We start from the raw sequence: 26,421 nt of genomic DNA, 5'->3' as shown, positions 1-26,421 counted from the left end.
CCACTTTTTCTCATTGCATCTTCCCCTGAACGACAGCTGTGGCTTTGAGCAGCTCTCTTCTTGGCTGAATGGAGTCCTCCAAGACATGTGGCCCCTCAGCTCTGTACACTCTTACAGAGTTGGATAATATCATGGCCATTTCTTTGAGGAATCCTCTGAATTTTTAAACTGTAGGCACTGACCCAGTATTGGGTCCTGGGATTAATTTAGTGGGTCATGCCCAGCACTAATAAAATAAGGTAGAAGGTGTCAGAATCGGAAGGCATCACTGGCGGCATGAGCAAGTTTGTTTCGTGAACCTTCTCTTTCAGTTGCATGTGTGAGTGTGGGAGTCCAGGGTGTGGCAGAGGCAGCTGACCTCCTCCAGATCTGTGCTCCCCTCCCACAGAATATGCGTGTCCCTTGGGGTCGGGCGGGGGAGGGGGCTTCCCGGCGAGGAATGACTATTCCCAGACTCTTGCCTCTAGCTGGGGCCCCTGGCTGACTTGCTCTCATCAGTGGAACGTGATTGAAAAGGACATATTCGTTCTGGGTCAGGGTGGCTGGGTTCATGGATCACGGTGTGGAGGAGAGCCACCCTCAGACCAGGATAGCCTTACATTTGCAGTTATGTGAGTGAGAAATGAACTTTTCTTTTGTTAAGCCGCTGACATCCGGGGACCTGAGTTACAGCCCTTAAGGTTATCCTGTGTCGTATGCTGTAAAATGTTTTCTTAATGTGCGTTATGGTCAAAAAGTCTTGAAAAAAGTACCTGATCTATAAACTCCTTTATTTTTCACACGGAGAAACCAAGTGTCAGAAACTGAGGGGCTCCCCAGTCTTCTGATTGAGTGGGGGCTGGGGATAAACGTGTGGCCTGAGTGGGCTTTGTGTCTTGCTTAATGGAGCAGAGCTGACTGCAGGAGCTGCGGACTCCCGAGACAATGCTCCTCCCACACCCACCTGGGGGCAAGGAGCTGACATTTGCGCTCTGCTACTGGGGACCTCTGCCCGCAGCTAGGGACAGGAAGGGTGAACTCTCCCTGGCCTCCTGAACTGTCACCTGGCCTGTACTCAGGCTCTGTGGTTAACATCTCTGTGGCACACCGACAGACTTTCTCTGAAAGTCTGAGTTTCTCTGAATCTCTGAGGTGCAGGATTCTGAGAAACCCAGCAGCAGCTTGGCCGCCACCACCAGAGTACTAGGTGAGTCACACACACACACGCCCAGGAATGACATCTCTTTATTTCACCACACAGGGAGTTTGGGCCATGGTGCGGACGCAGACACAGGCAGGTGGGACCACATAGAGGCCCCTGTGCTCAGGCATCCCATAGACCAGGTGCCCAGGTGCTCGAGGCCACTCTCAGACGTGTGCGGGGAGGGAGCAGGGCTTGTGACTTCCGCATCCCCATGGGGTTACTGTAGGAGTTAATAAAGCAAGTGGCAGCTGGACCCAGTACTTGATACTTGATTCTACTCACAGCACCCCGAGAGGCTGCTACGCTCAGCTACCTCCGTCCTGGGCATGTTGCAGACCAGGAAATTGAGGCCGTCAGAGCTTCCTTGTCACACTCAAAAAACCCTTTTAATTGGCTGAGAGTGGGCTGGTGCCCTGGCATTTGGAGAGTTAACACAGGCAGGGCTCAGGGCCCTGGAGTCCAATGGCATTAATTCTCCTCTGGATGAGTGGGGGTTGGGCAGGAGTAGTGACACTGGCCTCCATCTCACTTTGGTCTGTCAGAGCTGACTCCAGCTCTTTCCCTAGGCATAAGGTTTATGGGAATGAAAGCAAAGGATGACAAAGAGGCTTTGCAAGTTGAGCCCGCACCTGCTTTGGAGGACCACTGAGGCCAGTGAAGCCAGCTGGTGCTGCAGGGCCAGGACTGACTGAGGGCAGAAAAATCCACCGTGAGTTGTTGAGTTAGCCCCTGGTCATGAACCTGTGACATTCCCACGACAGTGGTGCCACGGGCCGCTCCCGACACCGCCAGGAGGCTCACAAGAAAGGGAATGGCCATGGGGGAGCATAAGAGGGCAGCTAGGAAGTCTTCATATGAGTGAAGTGTGGCTCCAGGGAGGACTGGAAGATTGGGTAAGAGACTGACAAGCGTGCATGACTGATTGTGCGGGGTGATGCAGGTGTACACACCTTGATCACAAGCCAGAAAAGTGTTGTTAGGCACACAGACCTGACTGAGGCCCATGATGGGAGAGGAAGAATTTCCATACAGTGGTACTGGGGTCAGAAAGGGATAGTCTGAGGTCCCTGGTGAGGTGGGTGGTGACACGTGGATCGGTTGAGGATGACACCTAGGTATTGGACACGATCAGGTTTCATACAGACCCAGCAGTGAGATGCTAGGAGTGGATCTAAATGGTTAAGTGCTTGGTGGGAGGCATTAATCATATCTAATAGTTGCGCTAGGGATGCTTGCTGTGTGTGGATGGGGGACCCAGGGATACGCCAGGGCGAGTTATTCTCTCTCTGACTCTGGGGTTTGACCGTAAGGCTTGGGGCGAACATGGACTTAATCATAAACTTGGCATTGCAGTTGGTCCCCAAAGAGTGGTACTGGCCCAAGAGAAGAGTGATTCCCATGGGTCATGAGGTAACACTGGGCTTCAGGACTGACATGGTGAGAATAACACAGTATTCACTGAGACAAGAGGAACTGGTGACATTGTGTGACAGAGAAATCTGGATGTCACTGTGAGGTTTGAGGCTCTACCACCCATTGGACTATTGTTCCATTCCCAGCCAAGTCACCACCCATGACTCCCATCCTCAAGTCCGAGCAGAACCGAGGGCAGGTGTAGGGCTACTGAGGCATAGGGCCCCCACAGATGTAGATATCTACCAGTCGGTAACCTGAGTGAAGGCCATGGTGAGAACACCATCTATGAGGTTTCCAGGAGGTATACAGAAGTTGACATCCATTGAAGTAGAGGTCAAACTTTGGTATGTGCCATTCCAGGTGGAAGAAGCCAGTGGGGGCACTGGTGTGAGATTGAGGGGGATAAGCTGGAAAGTCTATTTGCCAGTAACAGTGATCTGAGAGTCTGGCTCCCCTCCTGGGTTGGGCGGGCTAAAGGCAGTGAGGAGGAACAGCACACCAGGTAGCAGAAGACCAGGACTGACTGGGGTCAGGAAAACCATAGTGAAATGCGCTTAGGAGTAGACAGCGGAGGGCCAGTAAAAGTGGGGTCCATGACCTTAGTTAGAGGAAGCCATTGTGGCTAACCTGATAGCAGATAAAACCTATGGAAAGTAAGTGCAGTAATACACCCTAGGGTCACCCAAAAAACAACAACAATGGCAAGTCTCTGGGGGGGGGAGTCCAGTCAGAAGGGGCAACAGTGTAGAGTTTGACCCCAGGATGAGGGATGTTATGCTGATGAGAGCTAGGGACCATGGCAAGCAGGTGTCCATCAGTCAGTGGGGTCTCGTTGGAGGCAAAGTCAGAGGGGGTCTGGGGGTTTGGCTGGACTTCGCACCTGTGTATCTCCTTGTTTTTTTTTTATTTTATTTTTTTTACTCTGGAGTGGTGGACCCATGGGGTGACACCAGAGACCTTAAGGGCAGCAGGGATGGTTAGAATAATAGAGTGAGACCCTGTCCACTGTGGTTTGAGGTCCTTTTTCCCAACTTTTACTCAGACCAAGTCTCCTGCCTGGAAGGAGTGCACCTGGGACCCTAAGGAGATTGGGGTCCTCTCAATGCTATACCTTTGTTCGTTATTTAGGGTGGTCCCCAGGGCCTGAAGTTGTTTTTCTATCTCTTTATCCCCAATCTAAGTTTCCTGGAAGGCTCCCCAGGTGTGGGGGAGGCCATCCATACACTAATTAAAAAGGGGAGAAACCTAGCATCCTGGGTATGCAGTGGGCACGCAGGAGGGCTAGGGGTAGCAGATCTGGCCATGGGAGGTTAGTCTCCTGACAAAACTTTGCTGAGTTTCATTGAGAGTGTGACTCATCCGCTCTAATTTCCCTGAGTTTTGGGGCTGGTGGTGGTGTGGAATCTCCAGGTGATGTTGAGAGACTTGGACAAGACCTATATGCAGGCCCCTTGTCACTATGGATTGTTTATGACAGGCCAAACTAGGGGATAATCTCCCACGTGAGGCCTTTGGCTACTTCCCAGCTTTGCTCCGTCCTGGTCGGGAAGGCTTTGACCTATCCAGAGTATATGCATATTATTATTAGGACATATCTGAACCCCCTGCTCAGCTGCATATCTGTGAAATCTATTTCTAGGTCTCTGAAAGGGGTTACTCCCATCCTCTGGACACCTGGCAGGGGTTGTGGTGCAGATCGAGCATTATTTTTTTTAGCACATGTTCTGCATGGCTCGCTAGTTGCTTGGCATGGTGCTGGTAGCTGGCTGATGTAGCAGTGCTTCTGGAGGAGGGCCTCTGATGCAGTTTTTCCTAGATGGGTGAGTTGGTGGTATTCCTTGCCCTCCCATTGCTGTTGGGATGAAGACATGCCCATCTGGCATCACCCACCATCCCTTTCCTTCAGGGTGGTCCCCTCAGCCATGGCTCATTCTCTTTCCTTTTTAGTGTAACTGGGCAGAGGGACTTTTTTCTGGGGGGTGTTAGGGCCATGGTGAGGGAAGGGGCTCTGTTCATGTCTTTACTGGCTATGGTCTTGGCAGCCTCATCTGCCAGACAGTTTCCCTGCACTATGGTGCACTATGGTTGTCTCCTTTCTGGTGTCCCTTACAGTGCACGATTGCTACTTCTTTTGGAAGCCAGGTGGCTTCGAGGAGTTTTACTATCCCTTCCTTGTTTTTGATAGCTTTTCCTGCAGTGGTTAGGAGGCCCCTCTCCTTGTAGATGGCCCCATGCTTATGTACAGTAGCAAAGGCGTACCGAGAGTCAGTGTGGACGTGGACTCACTTGCCTTCACTGAGGGTGAGGGCTCAGACTAAGGCATATAGTTCGGCCTATTGTGCTGAGTATGGTAATGCCGTAGCCTCCACGACTTTAGTGGTTGTGGGGACTGTATAAACCGCTTTTCGGGCACTCTCTTGTAGGTAACTGCTGCCACCACTGAACAGTGTGAGCTCTGGATTCTTTATGGCTTGATCCTGTAGATCTGGACAGCTCGCGTAGACTTTATCAGTTACTTTGGAGCAGTCATAGTCTGGTTTCCCCTCTTCTGTGGGGTGAAAGGTTGTTGGGTTTAATGTTTTTACTGTTTTGAGGCTGACCTGTGGATTTTCACAGGGGAGCCCTAGGTATTGTGCTAGCCCGGAGTTGGAAAAGAAGTGGTGCTCCTGTGTGTTCATGGGGGACACAACTGCATGAGGGCATTGGCTCACCAGCTTGGTTGTGGGCCGGTATGGGCTGCTGGTGCCTGAGATAGTAGAAGTGTTTGAAGCCTAGCGCTTGAAGTTGTCCAGCTCTTTGCTGCTCTGCATACTGCCGTCTGGCCCCAGGCCACCTTGCATGGCCAGCCCCTACTGCCCAGAGCTGGTGGACTTAGTGGGGCAGCTGCATCGCCATTGTTACCTACTTGACCACCTGGGGCCTGCCCCGCTGCCGCCGCCTCCTCTGTGCACCCCCCAAGGGGCTGCAGCTGTGGCTTGTTTGACTCAGGCTCGGTTCCTACCGCCTTGGCAGCAGAGAGGGGCGAGGTGGGAGCTGGGGCAGCGGGCCAGGTGTCCATCTGCCGGCTGCTCAGTGGCCCTCCATGGCTGGGGCTTCTTTCAGTCTTTTTAGGCTGCTTAGATGAGGTGGTTAAGACCCTGGCCTGTCCCTGTCCTTGCAAGCAAATCACACCCCAAGGGGCTAGGGTCTGGGCAATTCCTAGCCAGGACTTGATGTACAGAAACTGGTCCGGGTGTCCTGTTTCTCCTGTTAGTTCTTCGGGTGTGGCAAATTCTGTTGGGACATCCAGCGTCCCTTTTGAAGGCCATCTGACATTAAAGATGGGCCATTCTAACTTACATAGGGTTCTTAATTTGTTGGGATGCATCTTAACTCCGTAGTCTCCTGAAAACCCCTTCTTTAGTTTTTTGATCATGGTCTCAAGAACCGTAGGTATTGAAGAGCTTCTGCCTGTGATGAACAGGAGCTCTCATTCACTCTATGTGTTCCCTACCTGCCTGGGTGGTGCAAAGACAAATGAAGGGTGGGTGCCCCTCCAAAGGAGAGAACAATCAGATGCCACCCTCCCGGAGGAGACTTGGGTGCTCCTTAGCCATAGCGAGTCTGTATAAACCCCAGACTGGCACACCGAAGGGCTCACCATAGACTCTATGAGGTCACCACGGAAACAGGATGGGGCTGACTCAGACTCCGTAGTCTCAAGACTGTGGAGCCACAAACACAAGCAGGCCGACCATTCACTCACTCATGCATTTACACCAAAGTTATTACAGTCCCTCCCTCCCACCCCCAGAGTACGTGACCTGTGGAATTTCTTTCAGAAATGCTGAAAATTAGGCAGGGCGCGCCTTCTCCCTTAGAACCCCTCATTCCATCCCTGCCCTGCCCTTGCCCCCAAACTGGTGGCAACAAGGAGCCAGCATGGTTGGGTTTCCTGGGCAGGGAACCAAATATTACAGAAACTGGACTGGATCCTATTGGAAGAACCAAGTGGCACTCAGAGACCTTGGAGGATCAGAGGTTTATTTAAGGCTGGTGGGCTCAAAGGAGAGTAATCTCCCAAGGTCTGAGCCCTGAGCACAAAGGGAGTAGTTTATACACTTTTACTTCAGTATCTGTGCCACTCTTGCATCCTGGGCTGGCAGGGCAGGAGGGAAAACCTGGAATGGCCCTGCTAGATGGGTCACCCACCTTAGAACACAGATTTCCCTTATCACTGCTAGTCAGGGTATCGGGGAAAGTTACCCATTGCTGGATCACTACCCACACTAAAATTTAGTGGCTTAAAACAACAACAGTCATTATGTTTATTCACAATTCTATAATTTGGGAAGGGTTCAGCTGCTATACCTTATCTCTGCTCCATAATGTGAACTGGGACCAAAGGATCCACTTCCAAGATGGCTAAGTCTAAGTTGGCCGCTGGCTGTTGGTTTCACATTGGCCTCTCTGCAGAAATGCTTGGGCTTCCTTGCACACGGTGACAGGGTTCTACCAATGAGTATATCAAGAAACAGGAAATAGAAGCTGCCTGTGTTCTTAAGATCTGGGCCCGGAAACTGGCATGGCATGGTATCCTCCATATTTTACTGTTAAGCAGTCACAGAGCCAAAATTCAAGGGACTCTTGATGGAAAGTGTCAAAAAGTTTTGGGGCCATGCCTTAAAACCATCACAAAGACTTCCTGGAGGAGAGGAGTGAGCAGCTAGGTACACTAAAGGTTTGAGTGTTCAGTATGGTTGGAACAGACTTGGTTGTCTGCAGCACGGCTGAGGCCTTGTTCCGGCTATACTGAGGAAGCCTCTAGTCAATGGGCATAACAGGCTGGCCAGAACACTTCCTGTTTCCCATTTGCTTCTAGAATGTTGCCTGTTTCATCAACAAGGGGAATCTAGCTCCCCTCCCCTTGAAACTGGATGGATTTGTGACTACTTCAATGAACAGAATGTGACTACTTCAATGAACAGAATTTGTGACTACTTCAACAAATCAGAATGTCTCAGATACTGGGAGACAGCTGAGCCTAGGTCATAAAAGGTAAGGGGACGTCCACTTAGTGCTCACTCTCTCTTCTCTCTCTCTCTAGACACGCACTGTTGGAACTGAGGCACCCTGCTGTCAGGAAGCCCAGGCCACATGAGGCCACCCACAGGTGTTCCAGCTGACAGCCCAAGATTAAGATCTTAGCATCAGCCATCAGGCATCCAAGTGAGCCAGACTTCTGAGGATTCCAGCCGCTGCCTTTGGGTCTTCCATCTGAGGCCCCAGACATCAGAGGTACCAGTGACAAATCATCGTCACCGTGTTCTGTCTGCATTCCTGACCCATACAACCATGAGCACAGTAAGTGGTTACTTCTCGCCAACTTGTGGGTGACTGGGTATGTATCTCTAGCCACTGGCACAGTGGACAAAGTGAAATAGGACAGTGGTCTGCTAGAAAGAAGTTCCATGGGCAGGAAGAGTCTGGTGGACCGCACTAGAGCAGTCTGGCTACCGATGCTGGCTTCCACCAGGTACACATTATAGAGCAAAGGGAGGCATTTTGGATGGAGAAATCTGCTTGTGTGAGGCTTCGAACTGGGGAAGGGCCTCGCAGGAGGAAGGCCTGTGGGCTAGAGCACAGCCCTGTGAGGATGGGGTGGGTGGTGCAAGGGGCCACCCTTCATCCTGAGCACTTGGAGGCCCCTGGGTCAGAGCTGCTTCCAGGTGAGGAGGTAGGCAGAAGAACGAGGCCACTGGTCAGGCCCAAGAAGTAAGGGTGAGGCCTCTGTGGTGGTAGGGCATGGGCAAGAGGGCCTGACTATGCCATGGGATGGGTGAGGACCAGAGGCTTGACGGGAACTAGGGGCTCTTGCCTGCTGTGGGACTAGGGCCAGAAGCTGAGGTGGCCGGAGGTGGGGATACCCGTGTTGAGAGATAAGGGTGCCACTGGCAGGGCAGTATACGGTACGCTCCTTTTGCAGTATGGCCTTTGCTAGCTGTCCTTTCTCTGGGAAGATCCCCTGGGAAGGGGACGTCTACTGCAGTCCCTTTCCCTCTTCACTTACACCCTGTGACATATGTCTTTATTCCTCTGAGACTGAGAGACACAGAAGAGCTCCCGCTGCTGGGGGCTTCCTCCACTGTGGCCACGATGATGTCAGACCCTCAGGAGCCTGTTGGGCTTCCCCCAGCTGGGTACACTCTGGCCAGACCTGAACGATGGACAGCACGTGTCTGGGGGAAAGGCAGTCTGTGTCGTGGCTCTAAGTACACCCTCTGCTCTGATCCTAGCTCCTGGCACCTACTGACAGGAAAGGGGACGCTCTTACTCACAGCAGCAGGAGCAGGAGCAGGAGGCCGGTAGGAGGATGGCCGGCATGCTAGGCCTAGCTTATTGGTCTCCCTTTGGAGCCTTCCAGAGCCTCCCCAGCTGGAGGCCTTCCTTGGGCTCCCTTGGTCCTGAAAACGTTTCTGGAGTTCGTAGTACAGACATGGGTCTCTACCCACCCCACCCCCTTTGCCTGGCAATCTGGGGGCCTTGGTGTGTCCCAGCATCCATGCAACCTCACACTCTGAGGGCGTCAGGTCAAGTCTGCTGAGGGAATAGTGGGCTGAAGCTGGATGGATTCTCTGGGTCAGTGTGTCAATGATCCTTGCCTCCATGGTCTGTCACCTTTCTGTGAGAAGGGTCCTTTTTCTCACAACAAATGTGCCTCTCAGAGTACAGACATTTCTGGTGACATGTACACATTCTTAAGAGGCAAAGAATGCTGTCTATGACAGAGGCAAGTTACAAAATGAAAACGAAGCTGTCCACAGCCCCTCTAATGGCCTCGCCTGCCGTGGGGAATGGTCATGGCGGGGGGAAGCAACTTACTCAGTGGCTGCCCCAGCCCTGGATGGGACTGCTGAGATAGTTCCTCTGCACAGCCGTCTGCAAGGACAGAGGACCCACCTTTTCCCAGTTGCCCATCGGCCTGGCTGAGGGGGAGCCAGGGGCATGGCTTCCGCCTGAAGAAGGGCCCTAGAAGGAAGATGTTGTCAGTCTGATTTCCCCAGAAACGGCCCTTAGGTAAGCTGAAGAGTGGTTGGTTTCCGTGGGAGGAGCAAACACCATCCAAGGGTGGGGAAGGAGCTCAGGAGAGGGAAGGCATCAGTGCGTGCACTTAAGCCTGCAGGAGGAGGATCCAGCAGCCCAGGGGCCGTCTTCCCAAGAGCTATGCATGAGGCGCCAACCACACCTGCTCCACAGTCTCTGCTCCTGGTGGCCAGTGAGCGAAGCCAGTGTGCGTGGTCATCACAGGACAGGGGAAGCAGGGTCACCATCACCAGCAGCATGAGCCGGCTGAGAAGTGCACCAGGCCCTTCAACTTTTTGGCAGAACAGGTGGGTAATAAAGTCCCTCGGGGGCTATGGGCTGTGACACATGGTAGGGAAAGCCCCTTGTCGGCTGGGGATGGGTCCAGGCACAAATTCTGGCAGTGGCACAAAGGCACCACTGGTCTCATAGTTCTACCTAAGCCATACAGATCCCCCTTACCTTTCCTAGTTTGTCATTTATGACTTGGAGTGCATTCTGCACTGTGGCCCTCATCAAATCCTATGTCAGCTGGGTGTATGCAAGGCTACCAGAGCAAACCTGGTGTGTGTGTGTTGGCGGGGAGGGGTGGAGAGAGGGTGGCAAGCTGTTGGGGCCTTGCCCACAACTGGCTTCTTGGACCAGTAGGTGGAGTGGGGCCCAAACTGGGGAAGAAGGGACCAGAAGAGTTAGGCGTGAGCCCTAGGTCACTGCCTCATGTTGTGGTGAGGGTGAGGCCAGCTGGGGGCCCCGCTGGCTGTGCCCAGGACAGGTTTTCTCTGGGTCAAGCCTGCTCAGCACTGATCCCCCACCTGGAAAAAGTCAAGCTACATTCTCAGTTTCACATTAGTCTTTTATTATTACCGTATTGAATGGGATCACTTTGCCAAAAGGCGAGGTCATTTCTTAAGTCAGGATGAGTTACAGCATAAAGATGAATGAGAACAAAGCAATAGGATATAAATGGCACAACATGATATTCCGTAAGTCAAATGAATTGTGCCATCGTGAGACAAATTATTATGACAACTTCTACATCAAAGTGGTCTCAAGCCTGTTTACAGGAACTTTTTATTTCTTTTTAACACTATAAAAAGAGAGCTTCTGAAAGTTAACATGGGCAAGCAGTAATGGCCTGTGAGAAGGGGGCCCCGCTTGCCAGGAGCTGTCCTTGTTCATCCTGGCCTCCTCTCCCCGCCTGCAACCGCCCAGTGTCCCTGCTCTGGACACTCAGGGCCAGGGCCAGGTGTGTACCTACAGGAGAGGGGGTGGAATGGCCCAGTGGGCCTCCATGGGACAGCGACCCAGAGGGCCTATGTGTACCTCCCGCTTCCCCCAACTCTGGTTCTATAACGACCCCAGCGGGCAGCTTCTTAAAGAAACAATAAAAACAAAAATAGGAACTCTGAGTTGACTCTGACAGGTTATCTATCCTTAGCAGACCGTATAACTGCCACTGAGCGTTATGTCTGCTCCTCGTCTCTGACAAAGTGGAGGCATCATTCGTGTTCGTGGTGGGCAATCAGACCCAAAGGACCGGTGCATGGGGCTGAACTCAGATGCAGAGAAGGCAACGCCCAGGGAGGCCTTGGTTTATTTTTAGTCACGCTCATTTTGCAGTGATACTATCTCTTACAGACTGCAGGTAGCAGTGAGCATTAGAAGGAGGTCAACTTTGGAAGAATAATTCAGTATAATTAAACGCTTGAAGTGTTTTATGACCCCTTGGCATATACAAAAGGTAAGGCAAAGTCATAATGATTTTCTTCTCCAATCTGTATCTTTCATATACAATGTAGAGGTAAATTTTAACTCAAATTTCCAAACTGGTAACAGAGGAATGCATGAGACACAGGTACCTGCATTAAAAAACTGGAGGACAACAAAAATTCATCTAAGCTTTATATATATAAAATATATTTAACTGCTAATAATCAAAACATGAGAGGGCTCCACTGATTATATTTGTTAAAGGAAAACAAAAGATTTCAAATATTCAGGACTTTAAAAAATGTGCACTTAAACATAAGTACTTGATAAAATAATAAAAAAACCCACATTCTTTAACAGCACTATAACTAATAAAAATGCAAACAATGTTCAACTATGAAGAATAAAAACAAGTCACTTGAAAAGATTAAGAGAGTAAGAACAACCCTCAAACCCCACGGACTATGGGAATTTGAGAGTGGCACTGCCCACCTCTCACTCCCACACCCTCATGTTACTTTCTTTCAAGGAGGGAGTGGCTCGTTGGGGACCAGAGAAGCAAAGCCTCTGAGAGACCCCCTCGGTTCTCACGTGGCACCAACGTGGAAGCACAGAATGGAGGACCTGCCCCTTGTGTGCTGGAGGGCTGGGAGTTTTCGAGGACCGCTGACCACCCAGCCAACTGCAGGCAAGGAGCCTAGAGCCTTGTCGGGGAGGTGGGTGTCTGGTGGCCACTGTGGGCCCAATGACGCTGGACTATCAGGACTCTAGCTCTCAGGGCAAAGCAGGGGACTGGGACCCACTGCCCAGGGGACAAACATCTACATGGCCCTTTCTACTTGTGTCTTGGGAGCCCTGACGGGGGCAGCCCCACACTTCTTAGAACTGAAAACACTGACAACGCCCCGAACAGGTTCTCTGAGGGAAAAATAATGGCAACCGTGTGCAGCTGCAAGGCCAGACACTGCATGGGGACCTTGGGAGCACACAAAGTGGGGTCAAGGTGACCCACGCAGGGCAGTAACTTACCCCGTGAGTCACTGCCAGGGGGTGCTAAGGAGGCCACTCCACAGGGGAGCCGGAGAGCTCATCAGCTTGACTCTGAGTAAGCATGGAAGGCCCAACAACCCTGTCACCTGAGCAAAAGCAGAGTTGGTGCTCCTCTCCCATGCTCACGTGTTCACAGGTTCTCCTGTTAGAGTCTGAGGACAAACTGCAGAGCTATCTGGAACCCTCTACAGTAGCTGACTCCCAGCCATCACTGCTTTCTTGGAGAGCACGTGGGGAATCGGGTCACTGTCACACAGTCTGCAGAGAAACACAAGGTGAGCAGCGGGAAGGACTGTAAACAGTGTCTAGTCTTTCACTGGTTCACATGAAAGCTTCCACCGCCCTGAGGCCTTGCCCTCCTCCGAGGGGAAGGCCTGGGTACCTGTCACTGCAGGGCAGACACTGCAGCTATCCTGTTAGAAGTCCGGCTTACACAAAGGACAGGGAAAGGGGCCTCTCTGGGCCCTTTCTTCTTAAGGAGAGAAACAGCTCATATGATGCTTTCTGCCCAGCAAGATTCCACAAGCTGCCAGTTGAAAAGGGCAAATCTCTATTGTGTGCCGAAGCCCAGGAAGGCACCGGGCCGGTCAGAGCTGCTCCCACCCCAGCGGTGGTGCCTTGGACGTGGTGCACAACTGACCCTGGGCCCTGCAGCTCCTCTGCCCCAACGAGGGAAGGGCTGTGCACAAGTCCCACGTATTCCTGACTTCCGGAGCATTCTGTGGGAAGCCCTGCTCCCCTAGAAGGGAATCCAGGTCAAATACCCCGCGACTGCTACTTTAAGGCCAATGGGAGGTCCTGACTGTGGATGGGAATGAGCTTGGGTTTTTCCCTTTACTTCTCAGTTGACAGGTTGACCGGTGTATTCCAGCGCCGAAACTAGAGAAACTACACCAGAAAACAGACCATCTGGGAGATGTCTGTTCCACAGTCAGGATCACATTTTCCAATTCAAGGAAGTAATATTCTTATGACTTCTGAAATCAGTGCAGCAAAGTCTGGCTTAATGTGACCTTGTTTTCTGGTCATGAAAGATTCTAAAGGGGGAAATACAATCGTCTGAGGAGGGACAGTGATGGCCAGAGTTGATCTGGCCTGAGGTTTGGAAACATACTCTTTAACAAATGAAAAAAACTCTAAGTTTAGACCCTGTTTCTAAAGGTCACTGTAACTTTCTGAGAGGTCAGTGATGGGTTTTTTTTAGCCTGGAATCCACCAGTTCTAGTCCATTCTGTTGTATTTGGCTCTGCTGTATGGCTTCCTAAAGGAGGAATGAAATAGGCTGAGAGAGAGATTTCCAGAGAGAAAGCCTTCTTGATATCAATTTTCCTATGCCTGATGCTCCGAGGGAGGTCAGATTTGAAACCAACTCTTCCTTCTTCTAGTTATAATTAATGGAGTTGCCACACCTAATTCTTAGTTGGGGAGAAGAGAAGAGGAGACAGAGAAGGGGAGAAGGGGATAGAGAGAAATGATTCGAATTGTGGTTTGGTCTTCTTTTGACAGCATGATACTGGATACTTAACCCCCGTCTACCTCAGAGCGAAGGTGGGGTGGGATAGGGCCCTGAAAGCCCTGTCTGCATTTTGGGGAACATCCGTCTGTGTACTCTGTGGCCGTCTGCCCCTCTCTAGAGGGTTCCAATGGGTTGCACTTAGGCCACAGGCATGCTGGGAAAGAAGTGTTGGTTTCAGAGGGGTCTCCACTGGGGAAGCTTCAGCTGGGCCCAGGGGCTGCTGAGGGGGGTGGCCAGTCCCCAAGAAGGAGGCCAGGGGCACTGTGGTCAGATGTCCAGGGGGCTCACAATGGTGAAGCCAGAGTCCTTGCTGTTGTTGCTGCTGTCCTCATCAGGGCTGGAACTGGGGTTGCTGGAGGAAGCTGAGGCAGGGCCCATCAGAGGGTCGGAGAACACCAGAGGGGAGCGAACCAGGGGCTCGCTTCTTCCAGAGGTGCTTCGGAGGGTGCGAAGAGGCTGGGCCTGGCCTGAGAAGGACCCCTTGGCACTGCCTCCCTCATCTTCCTTGGAGACCAGGATGAAGTCATCTGCGCTCCCTCTGTCCATGCTCCCTGGTGTTTCTGAAGAGGCCTGTGAGGTACAGTCAGAAGTACAGGTGGGTGAGAGAAGATTCCAGTGAAACAAGAGAACTAAGCAGCAGCCCTGTGAGCTGGGAGAGCTTCCCAGAAGTTTAGGCCCTGTGCTCTTCTTTGGAAAGCTGCACAGTCTGGCCCTGCTTCCCTGAAGCCCCAGCACTTCCCAGTGGCATGGGGCCAGTTCCTCTGAAGCTTGCTGCTGAGTTCCCGGGGCAATAAAGTAAGCCTCCAGCTGGTTAAGTTACGAGAGGCCGGCTCAGGGGACAGGGAGCAGGCTGGAGTCCCCACCAGCCTCACGTGGCACCAAGCCATGCGCACCACCCATCTTTCTTGGGCTTGACATGAGGACAAGGATGGCATCTCTGACCCAGCGTGTGGTCACCATGCACAGAGATGATGTGCATGGATGTGGATCACACAGAACTGGCTCCCTAACGTAAGCCCAGACCTGGAGTGATTTTACTACCTGTTTAACAAAGAGCTTCTGGAAGGCCCAGTGTGTGTGTCTCTGGAAGGCACACCGGCTCGGCCCAGGTGTGCACTTAGGGGCCCCCTGGGACAATGCTGGTAAATGTGAAAACCAGGAAGTGCAACTATGAAGTGTACGGAAAAAAACATAAAGACAGAATGGCTTTATTCTACTGTTATTTTCCTTTCGTTGCAAGGAATTATGAGTAGCATTTAACTAAAAAAAAGCTGACACCCATGAACCCAAGGAAAGGTTTTGGGTTAAACCCAAAGAAGCTCCTGCCTTCCCTGGGGCAGATGTAAAGCTACGGTCTACCCCAGGATGTTCCAAAGCCAGCCTGACAGAAAACGTGCTGACGTAAGTGGACGTTGTATCCACGCCTGCTCAACCACCCTCCCTGTCTGCTCTCCCACAGTGTGGGCGGGGGGAGGGAATGGGAACTGGCCCCCAGTTCTGAAGTCTGATGAGATGTAAAGACCCCCTTGGCCGGAAGTACCCCCTGGGTCCTCTAGCCCCCAGATTGGTATGGCCTGGGCCACCTGTGGACAAAGCCGGGACAGGCAGCTGGCAACACTTCCAGAGGAAATCTGGGCTTGTCTCTCTGAACTACATGTACTTGGTGACATGGCTGAGTGGCTAAATAATGGCTCAGGTGCCTTCATCCTCTGACCATTCATTCATCTTTAAGATCTTCAACTGGGAGAAGAGAAAGAGAATTATCCTGAAGATCACTAAAGCAACAGGCCTTGAAGTGCCTCATCTCAAGTTTTAAAGCTGCTTACATTCCAACAACACATTAATTCTTACAAAACTGAGGAGAGACACAGAACGTGGCACTCAGGCAGAAGAGGAGGCGATTACTGGCACCAGGACAGTTTGGGAGAGAAAGACCATCCCACCATAAGGTGCACCCAGTAGGGGCTGTGCCAGCCTCGCAGAGCCTGGAACAGACATGTGCGTGCGGCCCCTGCATTTGCATGTGGGGTGCAGGTAAGGCTGGGCGGGATCTCAACTTCACACTTCTACCTCCAAAGTGTGGCCACGGTTCACATGACCGTTGTCCTGAACTGTTCACCGTGAAACCCTTGACTTCTCACTTCACACAGGGTCTGGGGCTAGAGTGCTGCTTGGTAGAGCTTATCTGAGAAAATGAAAATAGCACGTACAGCAGGACCCATTTTCAGAGTGGCGTCTCTACTACAGAAATACCGTGATAAGCTATTCACCTTTAGCTGAGAGTGAACACATTACAAAATACTGAAGAAGAGAAATACGTTCTAAAGCCTGTGCCTGGAAGTGAAGGAGGGTCCTACCATCACTAATTATCTGGCACATTTCTGGGAAACTAGGGAAGGTGAATTATAAATGGTGGGTCATCTTCCATTCCCCATTCCCAGATAAAAATCAAGAGCCGACTCAGACAAAGCCCAGTACAGCTTTGGTACCCCTCCTCACCTTTCTATTGCAGATCACACAACGATGCCCAGATCAGAGACCTGCTGGCTTGGCCCATGTCCCAAAGCAAATGAAAACATCTCCCTATTCTGGACTTCCACCTAGAACTTTTTCCTAGACACGAAGATGCCTTCCTTCTGGATTTCTATACAACCTTACCTGCTACCTGGTTCTGTTTATGTCATTTACAAAAACTTTGGTAATTCCTAGGTCAATTCTCTTTGCCAAACACAGGCAGTTATTATATAGTTAAAGAAGTTTTTCAACCTGTCAGTCCTGCCTAAAACCGGCCAAGCCCTCCACAGTATATAACACCTCTCCCCCAACCCTGCTGTTTACTTGGCCTCATTTCTTACCTTTTGTTTAGGGTCATGGAAGGTGGAAGCGGGTTAGCCCAGCTATAGACCAGCTCAGCAGACATGTTCTAGAGAGGTGGAAGTGTTCTCTTTCTATGCTAATACAGTAGCACTCAGCCGCATGTGGTTACCAGCACTTGAAAGGTGGCTAGTGTGACAGAGGAACTGTATTTTTAACTTAATTCTATTGAATCTAAATGAATTTAAATTTAATTTTAAATAGATATATGGCTAGTGCCTACTATATTTAGACAATGCAGCTATAGACCATACAGGTAAAAATAGGGGCCCCAAGCACCACTGAGGCACATGAAAGGAGCTGGTTAATAATGAATCCCAGGGTCCTGCAAGGTCCTGCCTGCCACTGGCATAGATTTGAATCAAGTTTACCAAAAACCTCCCAGATGAGTATGTGGAGGACAGACTCTGGGAGGGAGGGACAGAATGTGGCTGTCTTTACAGAATACAATTGTGCCCCTGCCATTTTCGGAGCTAGAGAGATGATTTATGAATCAAATGGAAAGAACAATATTAGCCACATCCCCATCAACCAATGGGGAGTGGGGCATGCGCATGCCCACAAAGGAAAAGCCCTACTGAAGTTTCTGATAGGGAAGGACACTGGCACGGGGATCCTGAGCCACCTGCCCCAAGGGGGGAGGTCAGCCCAGTCCTCTACACTATCTTTCATACATACTTTAGTGCTAAGCTAAGAAAGCAAAGGCATTCCTAAGTTAGGGAACTGTGGCACAACCTATTCCAGCAGTAGCACTGCCTAGTACCACTCTCCCCCCTAGTCTCAGGTCCTCTGTTTAACTGGAAGCTTGTAAGCAGGGGCTACATCCCATAACCCCGAACAGACAGTGCCTGGGAAAGCAGGCCCTCAGTTCACGTTTGGGAGGCAGGAGGGGAAAAGCCTTCAGAGCTCCCACTTGGCACACATGTTCCTGACCAGAGCTAGCCCCCAGCCCCATCCCTGTCCCCATAAGCAGTGAGAAAGTAAGTCAGCCAGTTCCAAGCCCTGAGTGCCACCAAGGCTTGGGACAGGCTCTTAAGGAAAGATGTTGGGTCAGGACTTCCTGCCGGGGTGCGGGTGGAGGTTCCTGCATGAGTCGAGTCCAGATTCCCACAAGGCCTCTGATACTCAGCTTTCTGTGGGACTTGCTGCTTCATCTGGGACTTCACTTGCCTGTCCTCCCCTGAAGACGTGAGGAGAGCACTGCTTCCCTATTTTTCCCTTCCTCAGGTAAAACTTCTTTCAGGAAGGTGGAATTTGATAAACTGTTAATACCCTTGAGGAAGAAGCCCTGGCAGGAATGACAAAAAAAAAAAAAAAAGCCCTACAATTTGCCCCTCTCCCACTTTTCTCCTTTAACCCTACAGAGGAACAGAGGCACAGAAGGCAACGGTGGGGTATCTGGGCACAGAACGGATTGGCGGTGTTTTAAAAGCACAAGCAGAGGCAAGAGGCCTCTTGGATGCTGCTTGGGAGTGCGGCACTGCCAGCACTGGGACGTGTCCTAGCTCATGTCACCGGCGTCACACTGCTAGCGCACCGAGCAGGCGCACGGGGGTCTGCGGGGGCAACAGGTAGTTTTTAACAAATGTTGGAACTGGGAAAAACAAGGGCGAAGTATAATCAAGAAGCTTTAAATGTAGCAAATTCATGAGTGTTTTTGAAAGATCTTTTTCAGTATTACTTTTATATATTCAACTACAAAAAAATTCACACTCAATTTTAGAATTGTCCATTAAAAATGGTTTGGGGGCAGTGAGCCTAAGCTCCACAATATTTGAATAAAGAAATGATTATTAAAAAATCAAGTATCAGTTTAGGAAGGAGAATCTGGAGGAACCAATCAAATCAAACTTGCAACATTAAAGCTGTATCCATGTGGCCAAAGATGCAGACTAATGGCTCCATGAAAACTTCCCTTTAAAACTGGACAAAATTAACCACAGAAAGTTCTTTCTTTCTCTCTCTCTCTTTTTTTTTTTTTGAAAGCTCTCTCTTCTTGAAGAGTACTCTCGGCGGGGATACTCTTAAAACTAAAAAAAAATTCCCATTCTAAAATATCTTTTTTTTTTTTAAACCATAATTTATAAGCATCTGGATGCTAGTCTGAGAAAGAGCCTTAGATGAGACTTTACTAATCTGCATTTTTCGTAAGCCAAAAATATATTATTAGGGATTTTTAGTCCTATCAGATAAAGCATCATGAAGAAGCACGGTGGAGCTGGAGGCTTGCTGGGTTGGGACAGGAGTTCTGAAAACACCATGCCTGGTAGGCCTGTGCTCCTCCTGGGCCTTCACTGTCTCACTGGTAAAAGAAACAGGACTAAGCCCACAAGGAAATTCCTGAATCCTTTTTCACTGGAAAAATCTGTGGGTCCATGGTAGATTAAATTACATACAATGTCAACATCTCCAGAGCAGGGGGCAGCAAACTATGGCCCATTAGCCAAATCTGGTCTGTGGGCTCTTCCCCTAGGCTGTCAAGCTGAGAATGGCTTATACATTTCTAAAGGTTGTAAAAACAAACACACCAAATACAAAAACAACTATGAGACACAGACCATATATGGCCCCCGAATCCTAAGATATTTACTATCTGATCCTTTATGGAGAAAGTTTGCTGACCTCATTCCCTTAGAGGATGGACATTAATGAGGAGCCCTTCTCTCCAGAGAAAAAGCCCAGAGAAGTCCACTGAGGACAGCACCAGGAAAGCAGGAACAGCACCTCCTGTGCTAATGGGGACTGGAGGCATTAGCGGGAGGCACCAAACCCAAAGCTGTGGCACAGGGGTGGGTTTCTAAGGCCACACAACAGGACTGGCAGGAGGTTCAGGCTAACGTTGCCGCATACAGGTCTGTGGGTTGTACACTGCGCAGCTCTCAGAGAGAGTGGTCTCCTGTGGGGCACTGGAGCATGCAATTTGCCTTGCTACAGAGCACCTCTGGTTCAGCCACCTGTGGTACCTTATAGTTGAACTTTGCACATGGTAACGTGAAATGACTTTGGGAAGGTTTTGTTAGAACTTTGAAGACCTTACGTGAATGTGTCCTCAACAAGTTACTGTGACGTTGTTCACCAGAGCTCTTATACCTGCTTGGTGGCCCCAGGCATTTGGTGGCTCTGATCTTGGCCTTGGCCACTGGAGCAGTAGTGGTCATCTGAGATGGTGATCTGCTCATTCTCCTCAGCTTCCAGCTGACTCTGGTTGAAACGCAGGGAGCCTTTTAGAATGTCTTTGATCTAGTTTTCAAAAAGGAAGAAAATAAGTGACAGAGTCGGATGAGTTTGTTTTGCAATACTAGCTAAACCTCTTAACATTTAAACTAGGCTTATCACTGACCATTTTTTTACTAGTATGGATATGAATATATTCCCTTAAGAAAGGAATAACAGAAAAAAAAATCCAGCTCTATCAAAGCCATGGACTTACTAACGACCTAGGAAAATTTCAAAGTCTTGATGGCCAGGTTCTCACAGGATGAGCCCTGGGTGTCACATCCTGGGCAGTTCTCTTGTAGCAGGAAGTACCATTGCTTACCTACCCAGCCCCACCGAACAGCCCTTAGCTATCAAAGCAGCTGCACCCTCGCTGAGCTGTTAAGAACACAGGCAGACATGTGAGAGCAGCACGTTCTTTTCATTAACATGTGTGTTCCACACAGCCCTCCAAGGGTTGGGGAAACGTGGTCCTTGTGGGTCTGAGGCCTGTCAGGGGTGCGGGGGTGGGGGGGTGATTATTACTTGTGCTCCAAGGACAGCATGGATTTAAGGATGAAGAACTGAACCTGCTGCGGGGCCACACAATACCAGTTCTGGGGGAGGAGCAAACAGAGTGGCTTTGGTAAGAGGAAGAAGCAAGGGTGGGGACAGAAAACTAGCTTGGGCTGCAAGCTTGTCAGACAGAATCGCTAGTAGGAGCAAGAAGTGTAAGGAGCTGGGGAGTCAGATGGGCTCCGCCCGGGCTACAGTATGCTGTGCCACAGCGTGCCCTGCCTGACGGGCACGAGAATGGCCAGTGGCTCTCAAAGTCAGATCAAAGAGACATACCTGTTTTAATCCTGCCAAAGAAACCAGAATTTGATCTTCTTTTTCCAAATTTTCTTGTAATATCACATCTTGAATATTTACTGAAAATAGAAGAATGACATTTTATAACTAATGCTCTGAGTGTAAACTTATCGGCCAGCCACACCACCAACTTGCTTGGAAATTTTCCCTTCCAATTCCATGGCAAGTATTTCACCAAGGGCGGCCTGCTCAGCTGCGGATGGGGGTGGATGTGGAGACAGCAGAGGGGAGCACTGAGCCAGCACGTACAACCTTCCCACCAAGGTGACACAGACACATTCTTGCAATGACAGATGGGTCTTTACTTCCACTGGGAGACCTGGGCTCCTCCTGCTAACCTCTGCTGCGAATGGCCCAGAGCATGTAGCCAGCCCTTGGAGGAGGCGTTTCAGCTGTGCTTCCTACACCATCTCATGGTTCAGTGATGTTAACTCACCTCCCTCTCTGAAGACCAGGCTTCAGAGTTAATAAGGATACCATCTTTAAAGAGTTAAACAGTAAAGCATGTTGTCAGTTCAACAAAATGGTAAGAATAATGGGACAAACTCACGGAACTACAGGCGCCATCAGACAACAATGCCTAAGGAGTCAACCTGACATCACGTGGGGTCTTCATAGGAGCAACTTCTCTACGTCCTCAAGGAGGCTCACCCTTCCGGTGAGAAGTCCTCCTTCCAGGCCTGATCTGAGGGATCCAGCAAGTGAGCTGTGACCGCCAGGCTCACACGCAGTGGTCCTCCGCGCTCCCCCTCTGCACCTGAGGGAGGCACATAGCCCACTCAGGGGTGGGACCTAACAAGCTCGGATTCTCAGGGGAGCTCAGGGGGAGGAGGCAGAGCCCTCTCCCCACCCCAGGGCTGGGCAGGAGAATGCATTGGTGCGGGTTACTAAAGCACACTTTAAAAAAGATACCTCTATGCACACCAATTGAATGATCTCTACAATAAGTATGCTTACCTTCCATTAACACCTGCTTTCTGATTTTGTGGCCTTAAAGCACACCTACGGGTGCCTGGGTGGCTCAGTGGGTTAAGCGTCTGCCTTCAGCTCGGGTCCTGACCCCGGAGTCCTGGGATCAAGCCCTGCATCAGGCTCCCTGCTCAGGCAGAAGTCTGCTTCTTCCTCTGCCTGTTGCTCTCCCTGCTTGTGCTCTCACTCTTGCTCTATCTCTGGGAGAACAAACAAAAACTTCCTGCCCCATGCTTAGTCATTCACTCAGTAGAGCTGTCCCAGTCTCAACAGGGGACTCCATAGTTCCATGCCGGGCCCCCTTCAGCCATCAGAGTGATGTATCACTCCTGCTTGCTTACCCCCTGCCCTGCTGGTGACAGCAGCAGAGCTGGCCTACTGTTCTCTTGGCCTGCAGGCTCTGGGCCCGCGTCCGTGTAGACTGGCTTCTCCTCATCGTTCAACTCTGGTCCCTCCCATGTTGCCTCCTCAGAATGGCCTTCCTGCTCATCCAAACTAAGGGAGGCCAGGTCACCCTCTGGTCTCTGGTCTCTGTCTCGGCATCTCTGTTCCTATTTCACTGTTTCACTTGGTGCTTGTCACCAGCTGGCATTATCACACGCATCTGCTGGCTTGCATGTCTTCCATCTACCTCAACAGGATATAAGCTCCGAGACGTCTGGTTTAGGACTCTACTCTCAGCCCTTAAAATAAGACTTGCTGCATTTTAGATACACAGTTAAGTACTGACTGACTGAGCAAATGTGGCAAAACACTTTTGGAAGTTTCATTTCAAAATACTGCTATGCTAAATATTTCCAAAAGTATCTCCAGTGAAGGAAAAGGCAAAGACTGATACCATCAACATGAGCCTGGCTGGACAGTTTGTCAGAATCTTCAACGACAGTAGGTCTCTAACCACACTGACAAGTCTTCTCACACACCATGGAAGAAAAACAGCAGCTCTGATTTACTCAGAAAACGTGACTGTAGTTTCTGGCTAATGATAAAGGCCTGCTTCAAAACAAGAAAGCAAGATGAATGGGAATGGAATAACAGATATAATTAGAGAGGGAATGTTTTTGGTTTCCTTAAAAGCCTGTAACAATTTGTTCTCTCTCAACAAAAAAACAACACAGAATCCACTCAACAAGACATAAAGGACAGCCAACTGGAGGGGACTGACAAGAACCAGTTACGTAGGCCTTTCAGAGGATTGAAAAGGTTGCTTTTGTTTTTGTGACAGCCGGGTTTTTAGGGCAGAGGTCTGAGGGTCTAAGGGCTGCCTGGGGCAGCATAGTAGTACACAGTAGCTGTCTAGTTCGTCGGGGCGCTGAGCTCTGCCCTCCTGAGATACAAGATGGGACAGATTTCCCAACTTCTGCTGTGTAAGCGGGGGCAGCAGGGGAAGAGCTCCTGGGCCCTGAAAGGATGCTCAGCTAATGGATGCAGGAACACCCCAATGTCTGGAAGAAGCATGGGGGTCTTCTTGGGTCCAAGGAGCGAATGGAGAGGAGACCACTGGAGGCCATACACAGCAAATCAGGGGGCCGGGCCAAGTGTGGGCCCGTTGCCCTGACTCTATCTGTAGCTCCTGCCTGCCCCTTTGATAGTCTGCTGTGCGACATATCCCAAATTGCTTGGCTCCTGCCTCCAGTTTAATGTGGGGCCCACGGTCAACAGCAACAAGGACCGAAGGCCTTTAGGATCATAGGCTACAGGCTAACAGGGAAGTCAGTCAGGGGCTCCAGTGGCCACCAAAGCCAGTAACTACACAGGGTAGATCTCTCCTCTGAGGCCAACAAAGAGGGCACTCAGAGGCCGTTCCTCAAATACCAAAGAGACATATGAGCTGTCCTAGCCCCCTGAAATCATCCTGGCAGGGAGAAGAGACAAAGTGAAGAAATCCTAAACTGTGGGCATTTGTTCATATGGAATGGTTAACTTGTAAGAGACCAGGCTGCCTTAAATTGGCAAGTTTAAGCCTTGGACTGCTGTTGGTGGGAATGGAACTTCAGAGTGAGATTTCTATGTACCCGAGTTTAAATATATTATTCAGGGGGCGCCTTGGTGGCTCAGTGTGTTAAGCCTCTACTTTCAGCTCAGGTCGTGATCTCAGGGTCCTGGGATTGAGCCCCACATGAGGCTCTCTGCTCAGCAGGGAGCCTGCTTCCTCTCTCCACCCCACCACTGCCTGTCTCTGCCTACTGGTGATATCTCTCTGTCAAATAAATAAATAAAATCTTTAAATATATGATTCAGTATCCCACTAGGCAAGTACCAGTGTCTCCCTGAGATCTTACAAAATCATTGGCCACTTTGCCTGAAAATCCCAGGAAGCAAGTCACCCCAGTGTCCTCTTTTGGATGCCACAAACCCCTACTTGAGTAGTGGTGGCGATGAAGGTGGAAGATATGACTGTATTGGCAAGCTGGAACAAGAGAAGCCACTGTCTTTCGTGACAGGCCTAAGTGGGAGTAATGCTCCATGATCTAAAGTCACACTCTATCAGAGCATGAACAGCCAACAAGCTTAGAAGCTCACTGTTATACTGTTCCTGGGTCTAGAGGTGGGGCCACCCCAGCTCCACCTTCCATTCCTTCCTCATCAACATGTCCCCGATCTCATTCAGGGCAGCATCACACGAACCTTCCTTCACAGCCAAGGCTGGTCATGTGACAAAGCTCCGGCCAATGAGGTATAAGAAAAGTCCCCAGATGGAACTTCTGGAAAGCTCCTCACTGGGTCTGATTTAGTTTGTGCCTTTTGGACCTTTACACTTCCTACTTTTGCTACCTGAAATGCTGGCAGGTGCCCCACAAGTCATCTTGAAAGCATGTCGATGAGGATGCCAGCTTGAGGACTGTGGGCAGGAAACCAGAGGGAGCCTGAGCCACTGGGCACATCACGGAGCTGCTACCCTTGCTTGGACTGCCCACCTTCTGGCTTCTTTTAGTTATTACACAAACACAAAACTTCCTGATTTGTTTATTCTACTACTTTTTGGGTTTATGTTTGTGTCCAAATTTCCCTTTTTTAATAAGGATACCAGTCACTGGATTAACTAAGTATGGCCTTGTCCCAACTTGATTATATTTGTAAAGACCCTATTTGCAAATAAGGTCACATTCATAAGTTCCAGGTGCACATGAAATGGCAAAGGTGGGGGGTGGGTGAGGAGAGAACACTATTTGACCCAGTATAGCAGCCAAACTGCCTCACTGTTCACAGGATACAGACCATCAACTCCTCTAACGAAAGGGGACTGAGACAGACCCACCAATCCTCTCCTGCATGCAGAGTCCGATCTCAAGTTCCAGGCCATTTCCGGCCTGCTGTGCAATGTGGCTGGCCAAGAGTATATCCAGGGAGGGAGAAGTGCCCAGAGCCTCAGTATCCTCAGTGGTAGACCCTTACCCAGAATTCTTTAGCCTTATTTTTAAGACAAGATCAAAGATCACCTTTCAGAATCTGATGGAAACCAGGACCTTCTGTCCCCAAAACCCACTTTATCTATATAATGTTCATTTACTCTTAAGGACAAATATCTGTTATAATCAACTAAGCTGCCTAGTCTCATTTTAAGAAATCCAGAATAAAGAAATCAAATTAAAACAAAAGGGCACTTGTGGAGGCTATTAAATGTTATGAATATAAGAATTCTGATTTTACTAACAAAGTATTGGTCATATAAATTCTTCGCCTAATCAGTTCAACTATATATTCATTTAAGGCAGCATTTATGAACATTCTACTAATATATAAGTTCTCAGTAACAAATTTACTGCTTTAAGCTGCACCTTCATGTAAAAACAGAAAAACATAGTGATATTTTTTCTTGCCTTTCAACACTAAACACAGAAATTGAAATGTTTAAATTTCCAGTGCAATGCACATTTTTTCTTATAGCAAAAGCAGAATAAATTATGAGATAAAGGCTCTTTTTGTTTCTGAGTAGAAAGAAGATTATGTTCTTTATAATCTTCTATTTAAGTTTTATATATTGTAGATGCTACAGCACTGAAACTAAAGGGGGAAAATCTCACAGAACTACTTCTGTGGAAATTACACAAAAATCTCATCAACATAACAGTTCCATTGTGACTCCACTGTTTCTAAAGAGGTGTCAATGCCACAGAAATAGATCTCTGCCTCTAAGAGTAATGGCAATGGCACACAAACTGGTTTTCACAATTTCTTGAAAATCTTTTTTCTCTAATGCTAGAATAAGTGTTTTATTTGAATGGCTGGTACAAAAGGTAATATAAGCCCATATTCATTAAGAAGGGAAGCAGACATGAGATCAAAGCAGAACTAGCATCTATCTGTAGTAGAGGTCAATTTAGCTTCCTATGCCTGAGAGTAATACCAGATCCTTCCTCCAAGATAAAGGCAAATAAAAGGTAAGTTAAAAGGTAAACAAACAATGAAGAATCAATAAATTAGCACAGTACCTCACCCACTACAGAAGCTCAGGACTCAGTATCTTTCATTCTGCCATGGCGACATTACCTTATTTGATATCCCAATGACCATTCTCAATGAGAACCATCATCCCATTACAGAAAAGGGAGCCAAGCTCAATAATCCCCAG

At 49.6% G+C, this 26,421-nt stretch overlaps 1 protein-coding gene and 1 long non-coding RNA gene across 7 annotated transcripts in view; one reads left to right on the top strand and one right to left on the bottom strand.

Annotated features, from left to right (window-relative positions):
• Positions 1-4,289: 4,289 nt before the first annotated feature.
• LOC116584218 lies at positions 4,290-10,430 on the top strand. Its single transcript, XR_004283097.1, has 3 exons — positions 4,290-4,419; positions 7,686-7,949; positions 9,755-10,430. It is a non-coding gene; the product is annotated as an uncharacterized LOC116584218 (long non-coding RNA).
• Positions 10,431-10,500: 70 nt separating this feature from the next.
• The window catches only part of TBC1D5 (TBC1 domain family member 5), a 550,005-nt gene continuing 534,084 nt past the window's right edge, over positions 10,501-26,421 (bottom strand). For all 6 annotated transcript variants that reach the window (XM_032332177.1, XM_032332146.1, XM_032332153.1 and 3 more), the window contains 3 exons: positions 20,859-20,938; positions 19,902-20,051; positions 10,501-14,507 (listed from right to left, as the gene is read on the bottom strand). In XM_032332177.1, the coding sequence (XP_032188068.1) occupies positions 14,205-14,507; positions 19,902-20,051; positions 20,859-20,938 (533 nt within the window). In that variant the 3' untranslated portion in view covers positions 10,501-14,204. The remainder of the gene's footprint in view (positions 14,508-19,901; positions 20,052-20,858; positions 20,939-26,421) is intronic.

Source organism: Mustela erminea, chromosome 1 (assembly GCF_009829155.1).
Source record: "Mustela erminea isolate mMusErm1 chromosome 1, mMusErm1.Pri, whole genome shotgun sequence".
NCBI lineage: Eukaryota > Metazoa > Chordata > Mammalia > Carnivora > Mustelidae > Mustela > Mustela erminea.
Note: the sequence above shows the minus strand (reverse complement) of the source record. Positions and strands in the feature narration are given on the sequence as shown.